The 25,781-nt window shown below is 39.5% G+C and overlaps 2 protein-coding genes across 5 annotated transcripts in view; one reads left to right on the plus strand and one right to left on the minus strand.

The window, feature by feature from the left end:
• The first annotated feature begins 4,227 nt into the window (after nt 1-4,227).
• Nucleotides 4,228-9,304, plus strand: LOC125903505 (uncharacterized). The gene is made up of 3 exons (XM_049600464.1): nt 4,228-4,424; nt 5,328-8,015; nt 8,151-9,304. The coding sequence occupies exons 2-3, from the start codon at nt 5,342-5,344 to the stop codon at nt 8,810-8,812; spliced, it is 3,336 nt and encodes a 1,111-aa protein (XP_049456421.1). The 5' UTR covers nt 4,228-4,424; nt 5,328-5,341; the 3' UTR covers nt 8,813-9,304.
• Nucleotides 9,305-10,574: 1,270 nt separating this feature from the next.
• The window catches only part of blnk (B cell linker), a 32,275-nt gene continuing 17,068 nt past the window's right edge, over nt 10,575-25,781 (minus strand). For all 4 annotated transcript variants that reach the window (XM_049600465.1, XM_049600467.1, XM_049600466.1 and 1 more), the window contains 19 exons: nt 21,924-21,961; nt 21,715-21,832; nt 21,300-21,403; nt 21,044-21,116; nt 20,835-20,918; nt 18,885-18,910; nt 18,756-18,790; nt 18,585-18,641; nt 18,447-18,474; nt 17,587-17,638; nt 16,825-16,885; nt 16,710-16,737; nt 16,574-16,595; nt 15,725-15,800; nt 15,543-15,571; nt 15,370-15,425; nt 15,193-15,276; nt 14,926-15,081; nt 10,575-11,108 (listed from right to left, as the gene is read on the minus strand). In XM_049600465.1, coding sequence (XP_049456422.1) covers nt 10,992-11,108; nt 14,926-15,081; nt 15,193-15,276; nt 15,370-15,425; nt 15,543-15,571; nt 15,725-15,800; nt 16,574-16,595; nt 16,710-16,737; nt 16,825-16,885; nt 17,587-17,638; nt 18,447-18,474; nt 18,585-18,641; nt 18,756-18,790; nt 18,885-18,910; nt 20,835-20,918; nt 21,044-21,116; nt 21,300-21,403; nt 21,715-21,832; nt 21,924-21,961 — 1,244 coding nt within the window. In that variant the 3' untranslated portion in view covers nt 10,575-10,991. The remainder of the gene's footprint in view (nt 11,109-14,925; nt 15,082-15,192; nt 15,277-15,369; nt 15,426-15,542; nt 15,572-15,724; nt 15,801-16,573; nt 16,596-16,709; nt 16,738-16,824; nt 16,886-17,586; nt 17,639-18,446; nt 18,475-18,584; nt 18,642-18,755; nt 18,791-18,884; nt 18,911-20,834; nt 20,919-21,043; nt 21,117-21,299; nt 21,404-21,714; nt 21,833-21,923; nt 21,962-25,781) is intronic.

Genomic DNA, 25,781 nt, shown 5'->3' on the forward strand with positions numbered 1-25,781 from the left:
TGAAGTACAAAGTGGCAAAATAGTTTGAGAGGAACTGAAATCCACAGTAAGTGAATCCATGTGTGACGTGTTGTGTTAAATGTATGAAATATGGTGCAAATCTGACAAAAGGCAAAGAAAATACATGTGTACATGTATTAGCATGCATGTTTATGGGTAAAAAGCCGCGAGAACAGTGTTACATCAAGGTAAGGTTACAAAAAGCGAAATTACCTTTTTTTGGCGCATTTCCTATAACCAGACTGGTTTAATCTATTACTTACACCCTTTGTCTCTAGCCTGCTTGTTCATTTAAACTAAATGAGATATATAACAATATAAATATTTTAGGTGTACTACCTTTTCTGTACTATTTTGTATGTAACTAAATGTATTCCTGTGCATGTTCTCTCCAGAGAAGACACAATTCATGTGAAGTTTCACGTTGGTAAAATAATTCATTGAGTCATTTTTTGTAGTACAAATTCAAAGTGGGTCAGTCTGCCCCAGCAGCACAGCACAGTTCAATTTGACCCAAATAGGTTAAAGCGACATCAATGTTACAATGGCTTCCCTGTCTTTCAAAAGCAAAGGAACTCATCTAATGCACTGCGCTAGAGGGATGTCTACTTTGTTAATCTGGCAGCATTAGGAGGAAATGAGCTTTGTAAATGATTCTAAACGGTAAAACTAGTGTGTCGACTCCTCTGTGGCTTCCAAGAAAGTGTATTCATGGAGCTAGTATGATCCAGCTGTGTCATATCCATTTTCCAGTCATCTTGTAACAGTGGATTGGTCACAAAATTCCTCCTGTAAAGAGCTTTCATAAATACTTATAATACTGTGTCTTCTGCTAGTTACATTTCACTATAATTTTAGCAGCTGTATTGTGCTGGAAGCTGCTTACATTCTTCTGTTCTGCAGGGAGCACTGGTGCACAGACGTCAAAGTGTTTCCATGTTGTGCTTTAACAATATATAACAGCAGTCCAGATATTGTGGCTGCATGCAGGGGGTGAGTCTTAAGAGCATTGGTAACGCTGACTGCTCTGTGGTTAAGGCTATTGAGGTGGTGGGTACTCTTGTTCTTAAGGGGCTGGAAATGTCTCCCAGAGGAAGCAAATGGTGTCCTGGGTGGAGGGAGCTGGTGTCAGTCCTTTCTGTGATTTTCATCCCCGTGGTGTCATGCAGTGCCTCGGTGGAGGGCAGCTGATGGCCATTGACCTGCACAGGAATGTGAACAACCCACTGCTGTTCTTTCTGTGAGCAGACTGAGAGAAACAGCAAAGCAGAGGATGTAAGCTCTCTGTCAGTTATTGATATAACACTGGATCAGTACCGGCAGTGTGTGCATCATCTTTAGGTCCGTCTACATCATCAAAGATCATGAATGACTCACCTGGTTTCTAAATCTGAACCACTGATTTTTTTTTTCTTCTTCTGTACATCAGACATTCCTTGGTCAGCACCAATGCTCATCTTTACCTTATCTTAGTTTTGGGAAGGCTCTGTTCCAAGCCATTGACAGCACAAAGGTCACTCTCCCCATATAGACTCATATACATAAGATTTAATAACAAACTAATTAGTCACACAGAAATGATGGAATGCATATCCATAGTAATGTCTGACAAATTTCACAATAAAAGTCAAGAAGTTGCAGGATGCCTTAGAGTTTGTAAGCTGTAAAGTATTAGTAGTAAGTTGATCCAACACATATAACGCCAGTAAATACAAGATGACACATTTTTAAGTACACAGAGTTACATTTTAAAGGTGCTGTATTTATGCTTATATCACCTCTTTCAGGTGCAGGTTTCAGGTTCATACCTGTACTTTGGGTTTCTATTAGATCATGTTTACATGCTTTACTGTTCAAAAAAGACATTATTGTTCTCATACTGTCTGCCTGAATATACCTGTATTCACCATCTCTTTGAAATGCTGTTTTAGTGCCTGTGTCTTGAATCCTCCCTACTGAAAAAGCCCAGTGTTCTCTGTTTGGTGAGTGTTTCAGGGTGTTCAGCATCTGAGCTCTTGGTGTCTTTGCACGGTCATTGCAGCTGGTGGAACTGCAACAGCACTTTCGCGTTATTTTCAATCTTTATAGACAGATTCACTGGAAATACGTTGCTAGGCAACAGCTTGTTTACTTCCTATCGTCTGATGTCATCCACATACTACATCGCAACATCAGTATGTCATTCAGAGTAGGCTCTCATCACCATGCTGCCTTTTGGGGAAAACAATCCGGCGTTCTGCTCAGACAGCATCAGTGTACACAGAGAAGGTTGAAACATGTTTCCAAATGTCTACTTTAAACAAACTGGTTTAAGATAAGCCGAAGAGTTGCTGTGTAGTTGGTTGCGCCAATATATATCCAGAAATGCTGATCTCCAATTTGTTGATGTAAAGTGATTTGGAGATATCAGCCCTGGCTTTGGATCCAAGTTATAGCCAGCCGGGCCAACTCTCTGTCCGCTTTTAGGGGAAAGAAATGCACTGTTGAGAACAATGTGAAAATGCACAAACACTCTTGTGTAGTGGGTAACCCAGGCGTTCAGATTGAGATTTGTGGCACACAATATACGTGAACATTCACCCTCAGAATGGTAAAGCTCTAGAAATACTCTAAGGGTATACAGTAGGCTATTGTAACATCACAACTTCATAGAAATCCTGACAGATTGTTTAAAGACACAGTTGACTGTGTGCATTTCTCTGTGAGCATTCTGATACTGTTACAGTATTCTATCTATCTATCTATCTATCTATCTATCTATCTATTTATTTATAGATTAAATAGATTATAAATTTACTAAAGACCACTAAAAGGTCACTGGATTAAATTAGTCTACAGATTACATCATCTAGATGCAACAAAGTGTCTCACATTCACTGAACTCAAGGCTAGTGGCCTATTTTTGTGGCTGTTATTGAACTGTGTGGAGTTGCCCGTCATTGTATGTTAATGTGATTTGTGAACTGCAGAGATGACCCAAAGGTTGCCCTGTTTCAAGCAAGAGTAACCTGCAGCCACACTCCCTGAGTAATGGTCATTACATTACTACTGTATCTCCAGCACTGGCACAGCGTGAGATAAGTCTGGCTATGAGAGACTGAATGCTGGGAAGTACAACATGGCACATAAAAGAGTTTATGTATTTTCTTATAAACAGTTTCCATTTAAAAATCGTTCAGTTTCATGTTATAGTCTTAATGCTCCCTTGTTGAACTCATTGAACTCTTGCAGATTTTCTCTGTACATTTATTGTCATGAGTTCAGTATCAAAGTTTGATTATGTGATATTATAGATCATTTATAGATTATTTACATTGTACAAAATGTGTTTTTAGTTATTTTTTTCTTTCAATCTGAAGCCTTTTACCTCCAATGCCCAATTTAATGCTTTATGTACAGAGGCTGGTAAATGTATGTTGCAGCATGTTTTAAGGGACTGTTCATTACTTATGGAGGGGGGGTATGTCAATTTTTTGTGAACCAGGGTGGGACTTGTGTTTTTTATTTTAGCTTAGGGGAGGGGCATACAAATTTATAGGTTGTATTTTGTATTTATTTTACTTAAGATTTTTTAATATAGCCAGAAATTGTAAAAACAGAAATTATTACTGGATTTTCAAGTTTCAAATGATCCTTGGACACACCATGTGCAACAGAAAAAAATGAAGTAAAAATCTGAGTTTAAAATAGTGATATTTTATGAAAATCATCAGCTTGCATAACAAGAGTGAAAAACCAAGGCTATGTTCAACTCCAGGATTTCGTCTTCAACATTTAACTTTTAACTTTCAAACATCAAAAGGTGCGTTTTTAAAATCTAACAACTAATTTATGGTGGAGGGAAGGTCATGCAAGGGTAAAAAAAAAAAAAAAAAAAAGAGACTTCAACCCCAGCCACTCCTCTCCTCTGATAAGTAAAGAACAGTCCCTGAAGGCTTAACATGTAATTCGGTGGTCCACACTTATCTGGGCCAGATACAGTGCAGGGGGCACAAACTACTTGCCTGGCAGCTTGTACACTGTATTACTGTGGTATTTGACAATGACATATTAATGTTTCAGTCCAACAGTTTACCATCGTTCACTCTCCTTTATGCACCATACAATTTTAACTTGAGACAGTATATTTGATGGATGTAGCTACCAGCGGATGTTAGATTGGTTATTTTATACCGCTTGGGGGTTTCGTTACTTTACACTGACACACATGAAGTATTCCCATGTGAATAAATCTGTACATGAATGCAGTGTTTGCATTAAAACAGCTCCGTGTTTGTGTAGAGCTGTAGGCCCGGGACAGCTCGGACTGCTCTCTCTGTCGGAGGCACAAGGCTAAAAGCTAAAGCAGCTCAGAGGCTGTAATCCCCGTATGAACCATCATGGCTGCCACTCGCTGAGCTGTCAAGCTCCCCACAAAAGAAAAGGTAAAAACCGAGATAACTACACACACAACTACAGCTTCATGGTATATCTACACAACCCGGCGGGTTTATCTGCACTACTAACTCGATGCATGGTTGAAAAACTGTTGTGGCGTAACTTTGTTGCCACGCTGTTTATTCTTCAAGTTATTTCGTCTTTGTAAGCTCTCGTCGCGTCACGTTAATTCAAATCACACAAACGCTGTTTCAGAAAACGTTTTAACAGTTAGCTCATACGTTAAAGAACAACATGTGCTTTCATGCTAAAGGTAAAAGGCTGTAACGGTGTCATGGTGGGATAGTTTTATCGTAACTTCGCAATTCCCAGGGCGGTCGTTGCTCCTTACAAAGGCAGTCTCATCACTTTGTTGTGGTCAACTCAAACTGCACAATGGCCGCACGATTCACCGATTAATCTGCTACAAACAAGTGTTACCTCAAGCCTTTCTTGTCTTTTTATTTGTACCTTTGTTGGTTTTAGGAGGTTTTTAATATCGCCTCCCACCGTAGCGTGTGTAGCTGTGTTTTCAGCAAGTTCAAAACTATTGTGTGGGCAGGTGAGTTAAAGTGCAGTTTCCTGCACCTGGGGAGCAGATAACAATCTGAAGTCGTTGTTTTAAACCTGGTTTGAGTGAAATGAATAAATATCCATGCACAGGCATTTTGAACCATAGCCAGCAACAGGTGGACCAACATTAATAACATGCAGAGTAGGACTGTGAAAGCAGCCTCTTTTTATGGCTTTACTGTGAATAATGAAACAGCAATCTAAACACACAACATGCTGTTCTTTAAAATCAAATTTATGCCAAACGTAAATGCAGTTGAACCAGCACCCCTCCATTTGTTGCATTTGCCTTGAGGCTGCATTATTTTGTCGCTGATTCTTGTTTTTTTTTCTGTCAGAGACCTGAAAAAACATGGATTCGGTGGATATTTGCGCAGCTACCTCCAGAGGAGATAATAAACGGCGCGTCAACAAGAAGAATACAGTTTGGCAAAAACGGCCCCACCTCAGGAAGACTGCCGTTCAGCCTCCAACTATGCAAAGTGAAGATAAGCATGGACCAAAGAAGATAGCAGAGGAGTGGGAGCAAAGCACAGTGTGGCCTTCATCAAAGAAGCCCCCACAGGGAACACAGCAGGGTCAGCACAGGACAAATGACAGCGGCAATACACTCAGGTTCACATGCTCCCAATGCAGGGACAACTTGGAATATGTTCCCAAAGACTTAGTGAAACACTTTGAGGAAAAGCACAGAGGGAGCCCACCAGTTTTTTCCTGTCATCTGTGTGCTTTCCGTACGCATGAGTTCTCCTTCCTTCAGGTTCATCTGTTAAGCCACAAAGACACTTTTTCTAGTTGCAGCATTTGTCATGACAATGTTCAGCGCACATGGCCTGAATTCAGTGGACACCTGACTATGTATCACTGCCAAAATGGCAAATATGCATGTGACATGTGTCAGCAATTCTCCACAGGTGATGTGAGACTATTTTTAGAGCACACATATGCACATGATTTGGGCAGAGAACAGAGAACAGAGAAGTCACTGCAGCTCTTGGGCCTGGAAGGAGCTAATGATCTATCACTGCACGTAAAGGGCGAGAATAAGTATGGTCCCAAAACAACCACTCGATCTTTACGTTGTCAGCGCTGTGACTACGCGACTTCTCACAAATGGTTACTCACTAGGCACGTTAAAGCTATCCATTTTTGCCGGAATGGTAATCAGAGCAAGAGGAAGAAGAAAGAGGAGAAATGGACCAAAGCTTCCGAGACTGATCTGGATGACCCCTCTGAAGCCATTGCTTCCAGTCCGCAGTCAAAGCCAGGGGAAGAACTAACCCCCAGTTGTGCTGCAAAGCCAATGGGGTCCAAAAACATGGACAGAAACACGCCTGTCGTGCTCGAAGGCTTGCCGTCATCGCATCAAGAAATGCAAGATGACACTGAGAAGTCACTGCAGCTCTTGGGCCTGGAAGGAGGTAATAATCTATCACTGCACGTAAAGGGTGAGAATAAGTATGGTCCTAAAACAACCACTCGATCTTTACGTTGTCAGCACTGTGACTATGCAACTTCTTACAAATGGTTACTCACTAAGCACATCAGAGCTGTCCATTTTTGCCAGAATGGTAATCAGAGCAAGGAGAAGAAGAAAGAGGAGGTTTGCTCCATAGCAATGAAACAAAATGACCCAGTCCCAAAAATTAAGCCTAGATTAACAAGAAGTGCAGTTAGGGAAATGTGCTGGCTGACAGAGGACTGTCTTTCCCTGCCAGGGAGAGAGTTCCTGGATAAATACTGCCATCTGTCAGATCCACAAACAACACTAGAGGAGACTCAACAGTTCTTGATGAAATCTGTTGCCGGGGAAAACGGTAATCAGAAATGGACCAAGGCTCTTAAAACCGTTTTGTCAAATGTCCCTCAAGACATGAATCTTCACCCGAGGTCAGAGAATGGCATCGTGTCTAACTCGTCGGATCTCACCGTCCTGACTGTCAAGAACAAGATAACAGTGGCTCAGAACGGTGCGACTTACGCCAAAAGCTTGAAAATGATGACATCATCAGACAAGGAAACCCCTGAAAGTACTCCTGATGATGTTCGTTGTGTAGTTGACCAAAATGAATGTCAGTCAAATCTGAGCAATCATACACCTTGTCCACAGACTGAAACCAAACTAAATAACATTGTCTCAACGCCAGTCCACAGTGAGCCATCTGAGTGCACTCAAATGCAGGAAAACAGAGAGAATCAGGAGTTAAAGATTGATCAGGAAATCAAGGAATATAATAAAAAACCAGAGGAGCCTATGCGTGAGGATGGGATTGATATCTCCAGTGAGCTGAAGCTGACAAATGACAGCGAAGAGCAGATTCATAAAGTTGCACCAAAAAAGAAGAGACGAAGACGAAAAAGAAAGGCCAGATCTAGAACGGTGGCTAAAAGAGCATCAGGTGTGGCTTTAAAGATAGTGTTGAAGAAGAATCCAGTGAAGGAGAAGCAGTGGGTGTCTCAAAGCTCTTTGTCTCCATCAGGAGGTGGTCTGACGGATGAATATCATGGACTGCCAAGCCCTCATACGACAACAGAGGAGACAGTGCAGGTTCTCCAAAACAAGCTGCTAATAAAAGCACACCAGAAGAAATGGACCAAAGCTTCTGAGACTGATCTGGACGACCCCTCTGAAGCCATCGCTTCAAGTCCGCAGTCAAAGCCAGGAGAAGAGCTAACCCCCAGTTGTGCTGCAAAGCCAGTGGGGTATAAAAATATGGACAGAAACATGCCTGTCATGCTCGAAGGCTTGCTGTTGACGCACCAAGAAATGCGGGATGACACAGAGAAGTCACTGCAGCTCTTGGAAGCAGAAGTTGACGAGAGCGGTTCAGCTTATATGACAGCCCAGTCAGATGTGAGGACTGAAGTAGAGATGTGCCCTGAGAAGGTACAGCTCCGAACATCAGGCAGTGGCACAGAGTGTCATGTGTCAGACAATGAGATGAGTTCAGCTGCTGATGGAGCGACTCCCCATAGCAGTTACACCAAGTCTTCCCCTGTTTCCCAACCTGTTATTACAGCACATGGTAAGATGGCAAATTACTGTTCCTGTATAGCCATAATGGCTAAGGTTTTAACATGCAGTGGCATCTTCTTTACATACATTTGCAATAGCACACCTGTCTGTTTTGAAATGAGTATTTTCAACTTTTGTCTTGCAGGTAATGCTCTCATTTCAGAGCACAGTGACCAGAGTGTTGAGGTGGTGAGAGACAGAGAAGTGCCCACTGACCCCTGTCCAGATCTCCTCAGCAACGCCAACTTGCCTGCCGGAAAAGCCATCCTACAGGATCCCTCACCAGCCCCTGTGCATCAGAGGCAGCCATTCCCAAAGAACCTGGAGAGGACCCTGAAATTAGTAGCCATAAATCCATCTCAGTTGGTAAAGCGTCCAGCGGGAGACCAGCCTGTTGTGGTGCTAAATCATCCAGATGCTGACATCCCTGAGGTCGCCAGGATCATGGAGGTCATCAACAGGTACAGAGGAGAGGTGCAGAAGGTCGTACTGTCACGAAGAACTATGAACGCTCTCTCAGCCATGGACGGCAAGGTCCCTGAGACGAATGACTCATCGGATGCCCAGCCTGATTCTCCAGGCTGTGCTGAAAACTCAGTACAGGAGAGATTTATGTTGAAATTGAAACTTCGTAGGCTGAGCAGGAAAAAGTATGAAGTTGTTGGTGCGGTCTCTCCCAGCGGGGATGTCGCAAGGAAGTTTCGTTGCTGGTTTTGCGGCAGGGCCTTTGCAAGTGAGGAAACGTGGATGGTCCATCGGCAGCGACACCTGATGGAGTGGAAAGGGCCAAACTGTGAAAACTCTTAATGTCGCACACACTGGATGAAAAGCAGTCTGGAAAATCATGACTTTTCAGTACAAACAAAACAATAATTGAAACAGTGACAGCCAGTCTCCTCAGTCCTCCTTTTTTAAAGTCTTAATTTTGTTTGGTTGGTTTAGAGGAGAGTCAAATCATTCTCACGCCTCCTGGAGGGTTCACATTCTCAGGGTGAACATTTACCTGTTGTCTCTCTCACAGTTGGAGTAGCTTGATACAAACTCTTCGTACATTAGTGATTCTTCGTAAAGCCACAAGGATGTGGTGTTGATAATTTAGTTCTTTGTATTGTTTGTACTTTGTCTACGCAATAGCTTTATTTAAGGTGATTTTTAAGTACACTGTCATATGGAATCTTTTATAGAACACTGTAATATGTATATTTGCCATACCATCTGAATTATATGAATCAGTTTATGTACGGGTAGGCTCTACAGTGTGGTAGCTATCATATTTATGTTTATGGAATGGGACGCAGAGACCCACAAGTTACTCAGATATACCAAAACTGTGTGTTTAAAAAAAAAAAAAAAAAAAAGAGAGAGAAGACAATAAGCTGTTTTATTCATCATTTATTTATGACTCTTAGGTTTAGCCTTTATATGCTTTTCTTGATGCTTTTTGGGGGCCATTGGAAGAATCAGTATATTTGTAAAATTTTTGTATAAACTCCAAATTATGTTTAAATAATAGTATTATCTGTAAGAGGTATATTTTCTTGCATTAATTAAGTGGAGGCAGATAACCCTAAAGACACGATTAATTTAAAAAAGTAAACCTGTGTTTTGTGATGTCAATGAAATACTAACAAAGTTTTTTTTAAAGGTCCAGTGTGAAGGATTTAGAGGCATCTATTGGCAGATATGGTATATAATATTCATAACTATGTTTTCATTAGTTTATAATCACCGGAAACTAGGAATTAATGTGTTTTTGTTACCTTAGAATGAGCTGGTTACATCTTAAGACATGGTGGAGTCCGCGACATTGTTTCTGTAGTAGCCAAGAGTGGACAAACTCAACACTGGCTCTCGATGCGGCTGTTTGTGTTTTTTGCGTTGGCTAGCATAGTTCTCTGACACGCTTGGCACATGGGAGAAGTTTTAGTTCTGCAACCTCACTGCTACATGCTACTAAATCCTACACACTGGAGCTTTACATCTGGATTCAAGAGGCCTAGATGATTTGATCATGTGTTTTTTTTTTCTCAATAAGTTTCCTCTTTTGACTTGAAATGATAATCTTATCTTTTAATTGCACTATGAAAGGAGGATTTATATTTCCCATTACCTCACCTTATCAGGCCTGAGCTTTCGACAATCTCAACCAGTGTCCTACTGTGGCTCAATATTTCCTTATGCAGCCATGATCCCTCAGTATTCACAGCAAGAGAACAGTGTGTGTGACTGTGTGTGTGTGTTTGTTAGATTATAAGCATTGGACAGATGTACTTGTCCTATATGTACTGATATTGTGCATGTATCCCTGTTTCTGGAGTGCACATTTCAGTGTCAGTAAGTCACTGTATATATACTTTTTTCAATTTAGATAAAAGATTTATAATTGTGTACATAGTCCAGATAGAGGTACTGTAAAATATTACCTGAGAATTTTCACAAAGTGCCTAGGAATTCTTGTTATGCAACACCTATGCATGAGTATGATAGCATTACTTGTTGACCAGACAATAAATGAACCAGTCTGTCAGTCCCTGCTCGCATTTTGTGATGACTGAAGATGTGAACTGAGTTATAACAACACCAGAAAAAAAGTTTTATTAAAAAAACAAAACAAAAACTTTGTATTTTTGGCTCCCCAAAGTATTGCTGTCATAAACAAATTCTTTGTCTACCTGCGTCCTTCAGCTACAGCCTCACCGTCTCATTCCTTGCATTAATTTTAACACACTGTTTACTGACTGAGCATTAAAAAAACATCTTAATAAAACACAAGTTAAAAAGTCATCTGAGTCAGTGCTATTTTGGCTCTGCATGGCCAGCAATGCAGACAAGTCCAGCATACAATCCTGCTGACAGGACCACAGATCAACACTGAAGGAGGAGAAAAGCGTCGCACAGTGAGTTCTGTGAACAACAGTCTGACGGTAAACACAAGCAGGTTGGGATGCACAAGTTCAGTCTGCTGTTCGCCACCAGCAAGGGTCATCTAGGGCCTGGCAGGGTAGCACAGTTTGGTGGCATCCTTGGTGTTACTCTGGCTGTCGATCAACACCAGAGGATGCTTCTGGTGGTTCTCGATGATGTGGGAGACGCTGCTGAAATACTGCAAAAGAGAAGGATGATGATGAAGTTGGTGTCAGAAGTTTACATGTCCATCTTAGTAGTCCCATCATCAAATCATGTCAATGAGTTAAAATTTAATATTTTCTTAATCTTGCTCTAAACATTTTAAATTATCTTGAAAGTTGATTTACAAAACCATTTGTGGAATAATCTTATGATAGTCTTGGCATTGTGCACACCAGCTCATTAGCTGCGTCTGATATCAAACCCTATTTATTGTATAGAGCACTTTATTCACTGTCCATCTTTTAATTTGAGTGTGGTAAATCTCAGCGTAAAATGTATGATCGATAAGCGTCCGTAAAAACTCCATGTCATGTCATAGTAGATATGAAAATGACTGTTATGACAAGACTCCACAGCTGTCCATAATGACTAGCAAATATTGTTAGAGCCTACTATTTTTAAGTTATATAACATAGATAGGGTAGGACTTTGCGTAAACAGCATTACTAATGTTTAAACCGTCTTTTGTTATCCTTTGCTGGAGTACAGTTAACAGAAATAAAGTTAAGCTCACAAATTTGGTACATTTGATTTCACATATTTTATAATAATCTGGGCTGCTCTAATTGGAAATCAAGGATCCCCAACAATGTCAAGTAAATATCATTTTCAATACTCTGATTTAGATAATAGAACAACAGAATAACTTTTACTCAAATGTATTCAGTTTCTTTAGGGAATAGTTTAGGATAAACCACCTGGGCATAGGGGTGGGAGACACTGCCCTAAAATAATATGATATTTCAGGGTATTCTTGGCAACATTACAAATTACTAAAAAAAAATGTTTATTATTAATTTAAGAAAATAGAACTGAAACAAAATAAGTGATATCGTTTTACATGTTAACCTAACAATTTACCTTCAAATATTCAGTAAAAACTGAACAAAAATGAGCTCTCATTTCTATAGTTTGTAAACAACAACAATAACTCCGAGTGAGATTCAGATTCTGGTTACACTAATATCAGTCCCAACAAAATAAAATTTACCAGAAATGACACCTTTAAACAGCTTCCAAATACAAAAAAATGAACCCTGGGGTCTGTATTTATAAATCAACAGGTGATTTTCTTATCTTTTAGCAAAATCCCAAATGACTGAGTTGTTTTGTTTTTTTAACATAAAACATTCAGGACGCTCAGGTCTAACAACCCCACAGTTTATTCCACACTGCTGAAGCTGCTCCTCTTTTTGGAATCGGTAAAAATTTGCTTTCAGCCGTGCTTGTTGTTGCCATGCGGAACAGTATGACGTCAATATGACAACAAGCGGGAATACTGCGAGTATCATGATGTGAATTTTTCACATCATGTCCTCCTGAGACCCTGCATCCTACTATGAGGACATCACAGTTTGGGTTTACTTGACCTTATACTTCATTCTACTTAAGTTAGACCTGTTGTCCTCATTCATGGTCACTTTTTTGTCATCTGTAAAAACAAGATGGCAGCCATCTCTGCCAGTCAGTTTGCAGCTGAACCCAACACTACAGTGAACCTGATCAAAATATATGGCTGAAACTTGTTTATGTTTAATGTTTCTAGTTTAATATGGCAACAAATTTGATCAATTTTAGCAACAGTAACAGGCTAAGACTATTAGGAAGTATTCATTACACTGCGTTCCAAATTATTATGCAAATTATATTTTTCTCTGATTTTCCTAAATAGTTGATGCAAATGACAGTCAGCATAATTTTCAAGTCATCAGCTGTTAAAGTTTAATTCAAATGTTATTGAACAAACCTCCCAATGAAAACAGTATTTTTTAAAAAAAAATAAAAAACTTAAAATGCACTGTTCCAAATTATTATGCACAACAGAGTTTCAAGACATTTTCTAGGTTGTAAAGAACTGAAAATAGTCATTTGTTGAATATGCAGCATTAGGAGGTCATATTTACTGAAATCAAAAGCTATTTCAATCAAAAACATCTTAATAGGTCAAGTTACATTTTAACACAGGACCCCTTATTTGATAGCAGCTTCACAATTCTTGCATCCATTGAACTTGTGAGTTTTTGGAGAGTTTCTGCTTGAATTTCTTTGCAGGATGTCAGAATAGCCTCCCAGAGCTGCTGTTTGGATGTGAACTGCCTCCCACCCTCAAAGATCTTGTGCTTGAGGATGCTCCAAAGGTTCTCAATAGGGTTGAAGTCAGGGGAGGATGGGGGCCACACCATGAGTTTCTCTCCTTTTATGCCCATAGCAGCCAATGATGCAGAGGTATTCCTTGCAGCATGAGATGGTGCATTGTCGTGCATGAAGGTGATTTTGTTTCGGAAAGCACGGTTCTTCTTTTTGTACCATGGAAGAAAGTGGTCAGTCAGAAACTCCACATATTTTGCAGAGGTCATTTTCACACCTTCAGGGACCCTAAAGGGGCCGACCAGCTCTCTCCCCATGATTCCGGCCCAAAACATGACTCCGCCACCTCCTTGCTGACGTCGCAGCCTTGTTGGGACATGGTGGCCATCCACCAACCATCCACTACTCCATCCATCTGGACCATCCAGGGTTGCACGGCACTCATCAGTGAACAAGACTGTTTGAAAATTAGTCTTCATGTATTTCTGGGCCCACTGCAGCCGTTTCTGCTTGTGAGCATTGGTTAGGGGTGGCAGAATAGAGGGTTTATGCATAACTGCAAGCCTCTGGAGGATCCTACACCTTGATGTTCGCGGGACTCCAGAGGCACCAGCAGCTTCAAATACCTGTTTGCTGCTTTGTAATTGCATTTTAGCAGCTGCTCTCTTAATCCAATGTATTTGTCTGGCAGAAACCTTCCTCATTGTGCCTTTATCTGCACGAACCCGTGTGTGCTCTGAATCAGCCACAAATCTCTTAACAGTACGATGATCACGCTTAAGTTTTCGTGAAATATCTAAGGTTTTCATACCTCGTCCAAGGCATTCAACTATTTCACGCTTTTCAGCAGCAGAGAGATCCTTTTTCTTTCCCATATTGCTTGAAAATGGTGGTCTGCTTAATAATGTGGAACATCCTTCTTCAGTAGTTTTTCCTTTAATTGGGCTCACCTGGCCAACTAATTATCACAGGTGTCTGAGATTGATTTCAGTGATCCAAAGAGCCCTGAGACACAATACCATCCATGAGTTTAATTGAAAAACAAAAAAATTAATCTTTATGACACTTAAATACAATTTGCATAATAATTTGGAACACGGTGTAGAGGACACTGGGACTTTATCATCATCTTGTTTGAGGGCATGTACTGGGACTTAATTATCATTGACAATGTTTAGTTTTTTCACATTTATTGGGTTATATTGATCCCAAATAACTAGGAGAAACAAAAGTTCAGGTCTCAGGAGGATATTAAAAATTATACCGGTATTATCGTGAACAATATGGCACACCCCTATCAGCGTATATTATTATCTGAATGACACAAAGTTAATGGTATTTTAAAAGCCTAAAATATTAAGGGCTTTTGAGAAAACATTGAGAAGCCTTAGGCCTATATGCCACCCCTGCTCCGCTTCTGGTCTGCTGTGAAAAAAGCTTGTTGGCCAGGCAGTAACTCTGAGCTCTGGTGCAGTGTGATGCAGAAGTCCTTTCTGACAGAAAGTCCTGTCTGACAGAATCTATACATTCTAAATCAACCCCTAACCTTATCCTAGAAATCCCTTTCCGACAGAAAGCCTGCATATAATTAGACTCTTTTTTTTTTTAACATTGTGCAAAACATTGATTAATCCCTATAAACTCCATTTTGTCGTCAACAACTGGGCCACAGTGACAGTCAGACTGAGAAAAATAAAGAGTACCTCCTCTCCTCTCTTCTCTCTTCCCAGAGCATATTGCTGAGTCGCTGGTATGAAGCGGATTGGGATGTTGTACACTCTGCCCTTGTAAAACACCACTAATGTGTAGGGCTGCTGTGCATCCTGACCGGAGCTCTTCCTCACCATGAACGCCCCGTCCTGAAACAGAAAGCACTCACAGTCACACCCACCTATAGGGGAGGTTATGGGAAACAATGCACATACTACTCATTTGGATGACTGTGCTCTCCCAAATAATGCGATCCTCACTTTGTTTGAGCGACACAAGACATCGTCAGCAGTCTTGCGGTCACATTCGCTGGCATACCAAGTTTTCCTATAGACATCTGCGTCCTGAAAGAAAGTAGATGGAGGATAAAATGTTAAACTATCACTGAAGACGCTGTGTAAAAAGGTTCATCTTTCCAATATGATGTAAGTGCACACCTTGTCTTGGTCTATTGAGTCATTTTCAGCAGACACACTTCCTCTGTCAGCAGGTTCTGGGACAACAGACAACAACATTATAATAATGTGTGATATGCAGAAATGTAATTGTTTCTGAATTTCTTTCACTGTGCATATAGTTGTTGTGAGACTCAAGCAGGAGCCGTACTTACTGTGGGAGGTCAGCTGTGAAAGAGGAATTCTGCAAGAGAGACCACAAACAGAGCAGACCACAGTAAACACACAGCACCAAGCTGTGATTAAAGGCAATTTTCCTCAGTTGAGGAGCATTAAAAATGCGTATGCTCAGTGGACATAAAATGCATCGCGTAAACGTCTATGTTGCATTTCTTACTTTGGTCGTTTGAAGTCCAGTGAAAAAGCTTTCGATTGAGGCTTCTGGTCCATTTGCATCACAGGCAGTGTGTGGCCTGTGGAAATCCAGACATATGGTAACGAGGCTATGTTTGCTGTTTAGTAATGAGTAGAAATTGAAGACACATTCCACAAATGAAACATGTAAATAGGTTTTTTAGTTGTTTCAATGCTCATAGTGTGCATGTGTAACCGCCAGCTTTAACTTGAATAGGTTTAATGTGGAAAATCTTTAATGACTTGGCTTCAATATACAGTAAGTCATCAATGTGCTGTATATGGAGCATGTGTATGTTTGTAATTACAGCCACTGAGTAAATGAAAGGTGCGGCCATAAGCAGATTATGAGACACTGGGTCCCTGAGCACAGATAAGCAAAAGGCCCCACCATCCCTCTTACATAGGAGCAAGAAACACAGACTTTGTGGTTGTTAGCATCTTTTTGTGGTTTTGTGTTTCTCTGTGGTAATTTTGTGTCTTTTTTGTGTCGTTCTGGGTCTCTTTGTGGTTGATTTGCCTCCTCAGTTCCTTTGCATCTCTTTGTGGTCATTTTGAGTCTCTTTCCTATTCGTTGGTGTTATTTGAGTGACATTTTGCAGGGAGGGGCTCCCAACACTTTTGGACCCTGGGCCTGTGGCTGGTGGGCCCATTCAGTAATCCATCTATGTGTGTGGTGGTAACAATATAGGTGAAATAGTGATTCAGGAAAATATCTCAATCAGAAGTGACTGGCACTAACTGGCTGAGTGTACAATGTTTAATAAAAAACCCTGGTGTGACTAGTGTTGTGCACATGTAGTATCTGAATAAAACACAAGTAAACACTTACTGTCAAATTTTAAATCTGGTCTCTGCAAAAAACAAACACAACAAACAAAATCACATTTAATGATTTTCTGTATAATAAAAAAAAGTCTGATAATTCAAAGTCAATCTTAAATTTTGCAAATCTTTGACATCCTTACCGGCCTTAAAGGTGGTTTTGGTGACCTCCTGAAAGAAAAAAAGAGATGCCCAAACAATCAGTTATTGCCTTTTTAAAGCTTAAACAGGTTACTGTATGAAAAAAGTGCTACTTACTCTCTGGGCAAAGGTTTGGGTCGAAGTATAGGTGGACCCTCTGCAGGTTTATCTCTCGAACCTGGATGACCACACAATACAATAATAAGTGACCAGTTATTGTGTGTGCTGTTAGCTTTGGTAAACATCATATGTTACTGTTGTCCATTTACCAGCGGTGGAATGTAACTAAGTACATTTACTCAGTACTGTACTTAAGTACAATTTTGAAGTAGGCCTTTAGTATTTCCATTTTTTTCTACTTTTTACTACTATTCAGCTACATCTTCATATATGATTTGATGCAGCACTCTACCCAGCAGAAAAAAAGTTTAATATTGGCTCCTCAATGACTACAACATTAAAATGTTCATACATGTTTTGTTTGTTGGTGATAAAAACGGAATAATATAATATTCTATAAAAATAAAATAAATGAAATTAAATAAAAAAATAAAATAAAATAAAATCATGTGTACTTTTACTTTTGATTCTTCGTCACATTTTGCTGATAATACTTCTCTTTGTTTACTTAGGTAACATTTTGAATTCAGAACTTTTTCTTGCAGTGGACTATTTTCACATTGCAGTATTTCTACTTTTACTTAAGTAAAGAATCTGAGTACTTCTTCCACTGCTGTTTACTATGAGGAAATATATTTTTCTCTTTCCACTGCCCAACCTCTAGATGGCGTAGCACACCAGAATGATTTGTGATGGCAGTCTTTATTTATAAAAAATGAAGTGGAAAACAATTAATTTACTGTTTGATCGTATACTCACTATCACTTGGATCACAGACTTCATATTCATCGTCGTCGGTCGGCTCCTGGACCTGGAAAATTACAATACCATTAAGTCAGTGTCCTCCTAGTCTGACTCATTGGATGTAGGCTGTGGCTATAAACCTGCCATGGGCCAGCTATTTAGGCCAGCAATTTCCTGCCCTACCTGCCTGTTTTCAGAATCCACTTTACTACTGGAAACAACAACAACAGCAACCTCTGACCTAACAACTAAGACACAGAAAATGGCAGAAAATTTGACAAAAAAATGGATGCTTTGCTGTTTCTGTGAATTGCTGTAAAGATCTACAACGAATAAAACAACTTGTTGACATGCCCTTCGATTTATTTTTACCTTGGCAGCGGCATATGCCGATGACATGCTTCTGTGATAACGTGGCTAACAAATCGACTGTGGTTTTAATGAGTCCAGTGAGCACCTTCAGAACTTAAGTACAGTTGGGTTTCATCTCCACAGCACTGATTGTCATGTTATGTTTGTCTGTTTTTATCATTAAAAGTCAAATCACAAAGTCGATATAACGTCTTTTACTGGTTTTTTTTTTTTTTTTTCATTTAAAAATGAATTCTGCGAGGGCACTGTCACTACATCCCTGGCTTAGTGCCTCCAAGATGATTATGATTGGTTGAAAGAAATACAAACAAGCCAGAGCAGTTTTTCCTCTCTAGCAGAATGATAATGGGTGCTTCCAGACCTTTCTTTAGCCCTGACACGTACAATGCTATGGAGAAAGGTGTAGCTGCATGAGACTACTATCCTCCTAACTGTGCATCATACATCAAATATTTGTAAAATGCATTTTGTGAATGAAATTCAACACATTTGTCATCACTTACAGCAGTAGGAGATCTCCCCATATTCAATCTGAAAAAGAAACACAACCCATTATTAGTGTAATGGTAGGAGAGTAACCAGACAGAGAGAGCTGCTCTTTATGGTGTAGCTGCTTTGAATGTTGTCAGTGTGAATCGTACCTGGGGCTGGGCTTTGGTGGTAATGAATGTGACTGCATTGTAGGGATTGGACGGGATCTGAAAGGAAATGATTAATCTCAGACTGTAGTCAAAATTATTTTCACAATACTGTCATTTTATATTGCATGTCTGTACAGTTACATGAATAGACAAAAGTCAAGAAAGACTCACACTGTTCTGCTTGCTGGAAGAGATAATGAGTTTCCCTGTAAAGATGCCATAAAATGAAACCACAATGAATTCCACATGTAAATGTACTTTAAAAAAAATACTTGTAATTGCTGTTACATAAAAGCCTACCTCTTTGTCAGGCACTTCATAAAAGTCTGAAAAACAACCAGAGCCAAAATTAGACACACTGTAAAGCCACTAAAACCTTGTTTTGTTGCTGGATCACATTGTTTTCATTACGCCCAACATGTCTTCAGCATGCAGCAGTGCCTGCCCCTGGGCATGCTTTTGTGTTTGGACTAACTGCTTTTGACTGTCTCTCATTGTGTTGTATTTACAAAGTATTCTCGTGCATTGGCCAATAAGCTGTTCATTCAATAAACATAATGGAGGCCTCCTTTTATGTTTTAGTGTTTTGTTACCTGAGCAACATGGCTGTAAAGAGAGATTAAACCTATTTTGTTTTTCTAGGAATCCAATGAAATACTACTACTCTGTTTTGTACTGATATTAATACTTCGACTATGATGTATCTTAATGTCCTTGTTGATCCCTCTAGTGTCACCATGGAGTTGACATTAGTGGGTTTGAGTGAAATGTCACATATTCAATGAATATTTTATTTCTTATCATTCAGTTTGGTACACGTCTTCATACCTCCCTCCGAATTAATTGAAATAATTTTGGCGATTCCTTATTTTTTCACTTAAGGCCATCATCAGGTCAGAAGTTTTTATTCGCCCAATACTTTGGTTTATGATCAAACACCTGTAAAACTAATGACACCAGCTGTACGTTGTGTTCAGTGCTATGTTAACATGCTAAAAAAACACAAACCTAAGCTGGTTAACAATGTAAACATTAATGTTATACCTGTTAAACACCAGCATTGTAGCATGGTCATTGTGAGCATGTTAGCATGCTAACATTAGCATTAAGCTCAAAGCACTGCGGAGCCTTCTTCTGCATTCCATTTACCATGGAAATCGGAGCTCGTAGCCAGAGATGATGTCACACTGCAGTTTACTGTATTGCAGTACAGCAAGTTGAAAAACCAAGATGTTAACAATACCAGTTCTACACAGGTTAGCCAATGTTATCAATACCAGTTGATAACAAAATATTATGCTGTACTTGGTGCATAGAAACAACTTAGAAATATGTCCACAGATAACCTACTGTCTGAATGACTGTTTTAATGAGACACAAATAGAAGTGTCCATGAACACTATAGTACTCCAGCTTTCATTACTGCTGATGCGCAGAGCAGCCATCTTAGATTTTGAGGTTGGTGTTGGTGGTGTTTTTCCAACTTTCTGAGTTGGAAATCTGACTTAATGTGTTTGTTATTTAAGAAGAAGCACAAATTTGCAATAGGTGTGACCATGTACGTGCATGCAGCCATGCGTTGCCCTTTTTTGCTAATCGGCATGAACAGTTGTCAGCTGTCCTTTGGCTCATGACCAATCTTTCCACAAAATCTTGGACAAGTCTGTGAATCTACTTGGAAGTTATGTGCCTTTTTACATAGGCCACTCCTATGGCATGAACACAAACACACACTTGGCTTTCATGTCAAATTTCAGCCTCCTAAGGCAAAAACTGTGGTCGCCACAGGGTGGGGAAATTTTTGTGTACCGACCGACCAACAGACTTACTTAAGAGCTGCTGGTCGCAGCTAAAAATATACATCCCCCCTATCCACATGTTTCCAAAATGTCAGCTTTTCACAAACTTTTCAGAAAAAAAGTATTTTTTCAAAGCTAGTGACAATGCATTTCCTTCAAATAATCACATTCATGTCTTTGTTTAACCTCCATGACATCATTGTGCTTGGTGATACTTGGTACAGTGGGCAGCGACAAATGAGCAACTTATTAAATGCAGTCATACCAGAAGTGGTACTGTATCACCCGGTTATATCGTGCACTATATCATTGTGTTACAAGTATTCTCAGGTTGTGAATTCAACACAGTTCGATTGTAAGAGAGTTGTGATGAGTACAGCGACCAATAATTCTAGTGGCTGACCACTTGTGAAATAGTGTTGAGGTAAAACATTGTTACTGTTGTACTTACCAGGACTAGATGGACGCTCTGGTAAAGGTGTGGGCAACATGGGGAGGTCCCTTGCTGCTCTGTTCCCACCATGCATCATAGAATCTAAGGAGAGGCATGGCCTTATTATTATTATTAAATCTTTACAATAGTAGTCCTTTCAGATCACTGTTTTTCCACATATTCTAATCACAGAGTTTGTCTCTTCTCCATTCTGATGTGTATCTTACTGGAAGGTGGGGGCTCTGCAGGTTCTACATAGTTGTCATCGTCATTACCACAGTCTGGATTGATGTAGTCTTCCTGTGAAACACCACATTGTGAAAAGGAGCTACATCAGTTGTCCACACTCTTTGGAGGGTATTTACCAATACACAGGATATGGTGAAATTCTCTAAGACACAATAATGTTTGTGCAAGTATCCACATGACACAGGCCTGCAGTACAGTATTTATGTGAGTGCGAGGAAGGGAAATTTGCTTTACTTCATCGCTCCCCAGTTGGGTGGGTTCAGGGGGCAATTCTTTGGAGGCTTTGTCTGGGCGGAGGGGCTTTCTGGGTGGCCGGCTGGGCCGGTTACGGCAGTTGTCTGGAAAGGAGAAGCAGAAGCAGAAACAGGACATCAGCATTTGCATAAAGCGGCGTTCTGAAGCCCTCTGTGTATTGTGGCTTTGGCTCCACAGTGTGAAGAAGCTAAATAGACCCATGCAGCTCCAGCTGGAAGAGAGTGATGACTGCAAAGGGGAAGCTATTGCAGATATAGAAACTGTGTGTGAAAAGGAGTTTGGCATTTCATCATCAGGAGAAATAATGATGATGGTAATAAAATTAATGCACAGTCAATTTTTAGCCCAAAAAAGTGCAGCTATAAACACTCCTTCATGTCAGATGACTACTGACCAAGATACTCCCCCCTTTGGAAGGAAGCTGACTGAGTCGTGGTGAAGACTTTGTGGCTGGGAGGCGGCTCGTAGCTGTCATCATGGTCCTCACGTGGATCCTCATACATGTCATTATCCTGGGAACACAGTATTTTTACTGTTTCAAACAAATATCAGCCAAAAAACAACAATTTCAATCACTTATAATTAACATATTTTCCAACTTACGTAATCAGGTTCAGACAGTTCATCATCCTCCCTGTCATCTGTAAACACAGAAATGTCAGGGGATTTCAGAACAAAGAGGGGAAATGAGCTTGAGATGGGTCCACAATATGTAAAAGCAAACATTTCAGTTGTGGATTTTATTAAACCCAGCTCACTACAAAAACAGAAAATACTAGCATTAATTTCATTGGAGCAGGTGTCAGAGCACAGTTTCTAATTTTAGAACCAAGCCTACTCTGTCTCTGTTGAGGAAGCAGCAGAGCGTGACTCCTCACATCTTGGACTATAAAATAATCTCCCAACATGTGACCTAATTGCTGTTTTTAACAATGCAGTATGAACAGAAGCTTCACATAATTAAGCACAGCGTGTTTCTCAAAAACAACATCTGGAAACAGGTGCAGTGGTATCGACTTGTTTCCGCAGCTTGGTTGCAGTGTTTCCATACATTCTGGCCTTGCGTGAACATGAAAGTTTCAATTAGGCTGGAGTTAAGTTCTGTGATGAAATGTCATAGGCTGAGTAGAGAAGGCAAATGTAAAATGATACATGATGTGTAAGTGCTAATTGTCAGGGTATAAATAACTTCTGGTACAGTCAAGTTTAGTTCAGTAACACATCTGATTTTGAGGTGTTAGGAACAAAACACACTGATATAAAACTTGCAAATGGTGATTAGCTCACACAGCAAGAGCGTAGGTTTCGTTTCAACATTGTGGGTGGGGAGGATTATATGAAATGGGGATTTTGGGGTCCTCCCCTGGGAGATTTTGAGCGTCAAACCCAAAATTACCTGCATTCTGGTGAATTTTTATGCAACAGTTTGGGCTTTTTATAGTGGAAATGTCTTGAATTTTGTCCCAAAAATTGTTCACGTTCTTATCACAGCTGCTCATTTTCTAATTATTGAGGGGGACATGTCCCCCAAACCTACTCCCATGACAGAGTGATTAGCTCAGGCAGAATGATGTCAATATACAATATCATCTACATGATGACTGAAATAAGCTTAAAATCTTAAAATCTAGGGGTAGAAAGTAACTAAGTACATTTACATTACTTAATTACTTGTACTTGTAATTCTTGAGTATTTCAATAATATGCAATACTAATAAACCTAATCCACTACATTTTAAAAAGAACTAAACTTTTTCTTTTTTACTCAGTTAAATTGATCTGACCACTGTAGATCCTAGTTTGTTTTGCAGATTAAGATTTTGCATTAAAACCTATGATCAGCTTATAAAATATGATTTATAAAAATCGATTAAACTACCCAAGAATTTATAAAGAAGTTTAAATGAACTCTATCTTGACCAACTGTGAGATTTTATTACATTAGTTATAATATACCTGTGATACATACACAGATTATATATAGAGTTGGGACCGAGCCATTATATTTGCAAGTCCTGAGTTAAGTCACAAGTCAAGACAGGCAAGTACCGAGTATTAAACTTTCAATGTTGAGTCCAATGGGCTCGTCAACAAATTTAATGCCAATTTAACAATAAAGTAATAATATATCACATTTGCAAAAATCATGCATGCTTTTTAAAATTTGTATTTATTTGTTAAAACAAGCTTGTTAAAAAGTTACTGTCGATATGACCCTCGACTTACTCTTCTTTGTGCAACTTGTGCAACAACTGTTTAACAAAGTTGGAATTTGTTGCATCTCCATCTGCAATTTTTAACAGCGCTGTTTTTGTATGCAGTCAATTTGTATGTATCGTTTTTGTCCAACTGATGCTCAGTAAAATTAGTTCCCTTATGGTTCTCTGTTGCAGCCTGATTGGATGATGTCAGATTGGTTCAAACAAAGTAGATCATCTGGGGAATTAAGTGTGGACTTGTTGGGAATACAGAGTTTAACATTAGTAGATTCAGATAATAAAGAGAAATGAAATGATTCGTAGCATATTTTTTAAATAACATACATTTAATTTTTGGGGTTGGAAGAAGGTATCAAGTATTTTAAAGTTAAAAGGCTCATGTTCAAGTGAAGTCACGAGTCATTAGTGTTAAAGTTCAAGTCGAGTTGCAAGTCTTTTTAAAATTTTGTCATGTTTAAAGTCATCAAATGTGTGATTTAAGCCCAAGCTTGTCTGTATTACAATATAATACTATTCTGCCCACTACTACTACCTACTATTTTACCTTTGGTCCTTTAAGTTTATTTAGCTGATGATACTTTTGTACTTTTATTAGTGAACCATATTTACCAGAGCAGTGTATAAGATCAGTGGATACAACTGATTTGTTAGCATTAAAAACACTCCATCCTGGTGGGTTTGGATAAGACCAAAGAAATCAGCCAACCACAATTATACATTAAACACTGTGAAGTGTGAATATGCTGGCCACAATCATCTACATTAGTAAAATGTGATATTATCTGTGGGAGGAGAGACATTATCACACTCCTCCTATTGGGTTCTAAAAATCCAAACTTGTCTGCACTCCTTTTCCCCTCCAGTTTATCAAGTCTGTCTGAGAACAATGCTCATATGCCCATATGTTATAGGTCAGTCTAATACTTCCTTCTGTCCATAGTGGATGTTAAAAGATTTCAGTAACTCTATTCCACTGTAAGCAAAAGGAGACAAAATCCACAGTCCTCTATGCAAAATACCTCCCAAGATCAACTCAAGGTAATAAGAGGATTCATCACGCTAAGGTAGCCAGATGTAGTGGGTTTTCTCTGAAGTTCCTCCTCTTTTATTACCACATGTTCACTTTGTTTCCTACATTGTTTCCTCGTTGAGCTTCATGGTGAGGTAGTAACACAAAGAATAAACACTTGAGTTGGCAAAGCTGCATGATTACAGTGACCAGTGATTCTTTCAATGCACATACTGAGCACTGTTATAAGGCAGACATACATAAAAATGGGTATCTATCTTCTTTTTCAGCATCATACTGATTTACTGACCAGTGGTTGAACTCAAGTCAGACACGAGTCACAAAGTCGATGACTTTAGACTTGGCTTGATGAATCAAATCAGACTTGGAACTTTTGATAAGGAAACGAATCAATTAATTTCCCTTTATTTCCTGAATCAAACAACATTAATACTATTCATTCCTGAGAAGTTGACACTTAATTTTCCAGATCCACTTGTTTGAACCAATCTGACAGCATCCAATCAAGTTGCAGGAGAGAACTATGAAGAAGTGATGTTACGTTACACAGCCTGAGCTGGAATATTTATACCAAAGATCATTTTGTTCATGTACAAAAACTTTGCCGTGTTCATAAAAAAAAACAAAACAACAACAACAACAAGAAAACAAGAAAAGAAAAAGAAATGTGGCCTGTAAAACATGTGGGTCGAAAATCACATGTGGATTGAAAATTCCCTCAAACTCGTCCTAACAAATAATGGAAATTTTAAACAGCATTCAGAATTTTTTTTTAAATTTACTATATTACTGGTCTGCTGGTAGAGTCTCACTCCGATGTCACCGAAATCTGGCACTTGGGCAGTGACTTCAGGGGAAAACATGGGGGAGACAAGGATGAAAGTTAAGGCATCAAAAGACTGAGAGAGGTGGGCGGGAGGCGTGTTGGATAGGTCCAACAAACACCAGCTTTCATACGAGAGAGTGGTGTTCGCATCCCGTAAGATTGTAAAGCCAAACCCTGTTCTTTTTTCCTAAACCTAACCACATTTTTGTTGCATAAACCTAACCATGTGCATTTGTTGCCTAAACTCAACCATGTGTGTTTGTTGTTGAGGGAAAAAAAAGTCAATTTGCGGTGTTGTACCAACATAGCGCATTTATTTTGAAATAGACTTTATGTAAACGTTAAATTTCCTGTGAAAATGGAAGTGCATCTTGAAAGAAAAGAAC

The sequence above is a fragment of the Epinephelus fuscoguttatus genome, linkage group LG16 (genome assembly GCF_011397635.1).
Source record: "Epinephelus fuscoguttatus linkage group LG16, E.fuscoguttatus.final_Chr_v1".
Lineage (NCBI taxonomy): Eukaryota > Metazoa > Chordata > Actinopteri > Perciformes > Serranidae > Epinephelus > Epinephelus fuscoguttatus.

Bases quoted from the DNA above. Each gene is read 5' to 3' on its own strand.
- LOC125903505 (XM_049600464.1), top strand. From the start codon at position 5,342: ATGGATTCGGTGGATATTTGCGCAGCTACCTCCAGAGGAGATAATAAA. The intron at 8,016-8,150 runs GTAAGATGGCAA...TTTGTCTTGCAG, and splicing joins ACCTGTTATTACAGCACATG to GTAATGCTCTCATTTCAGAG.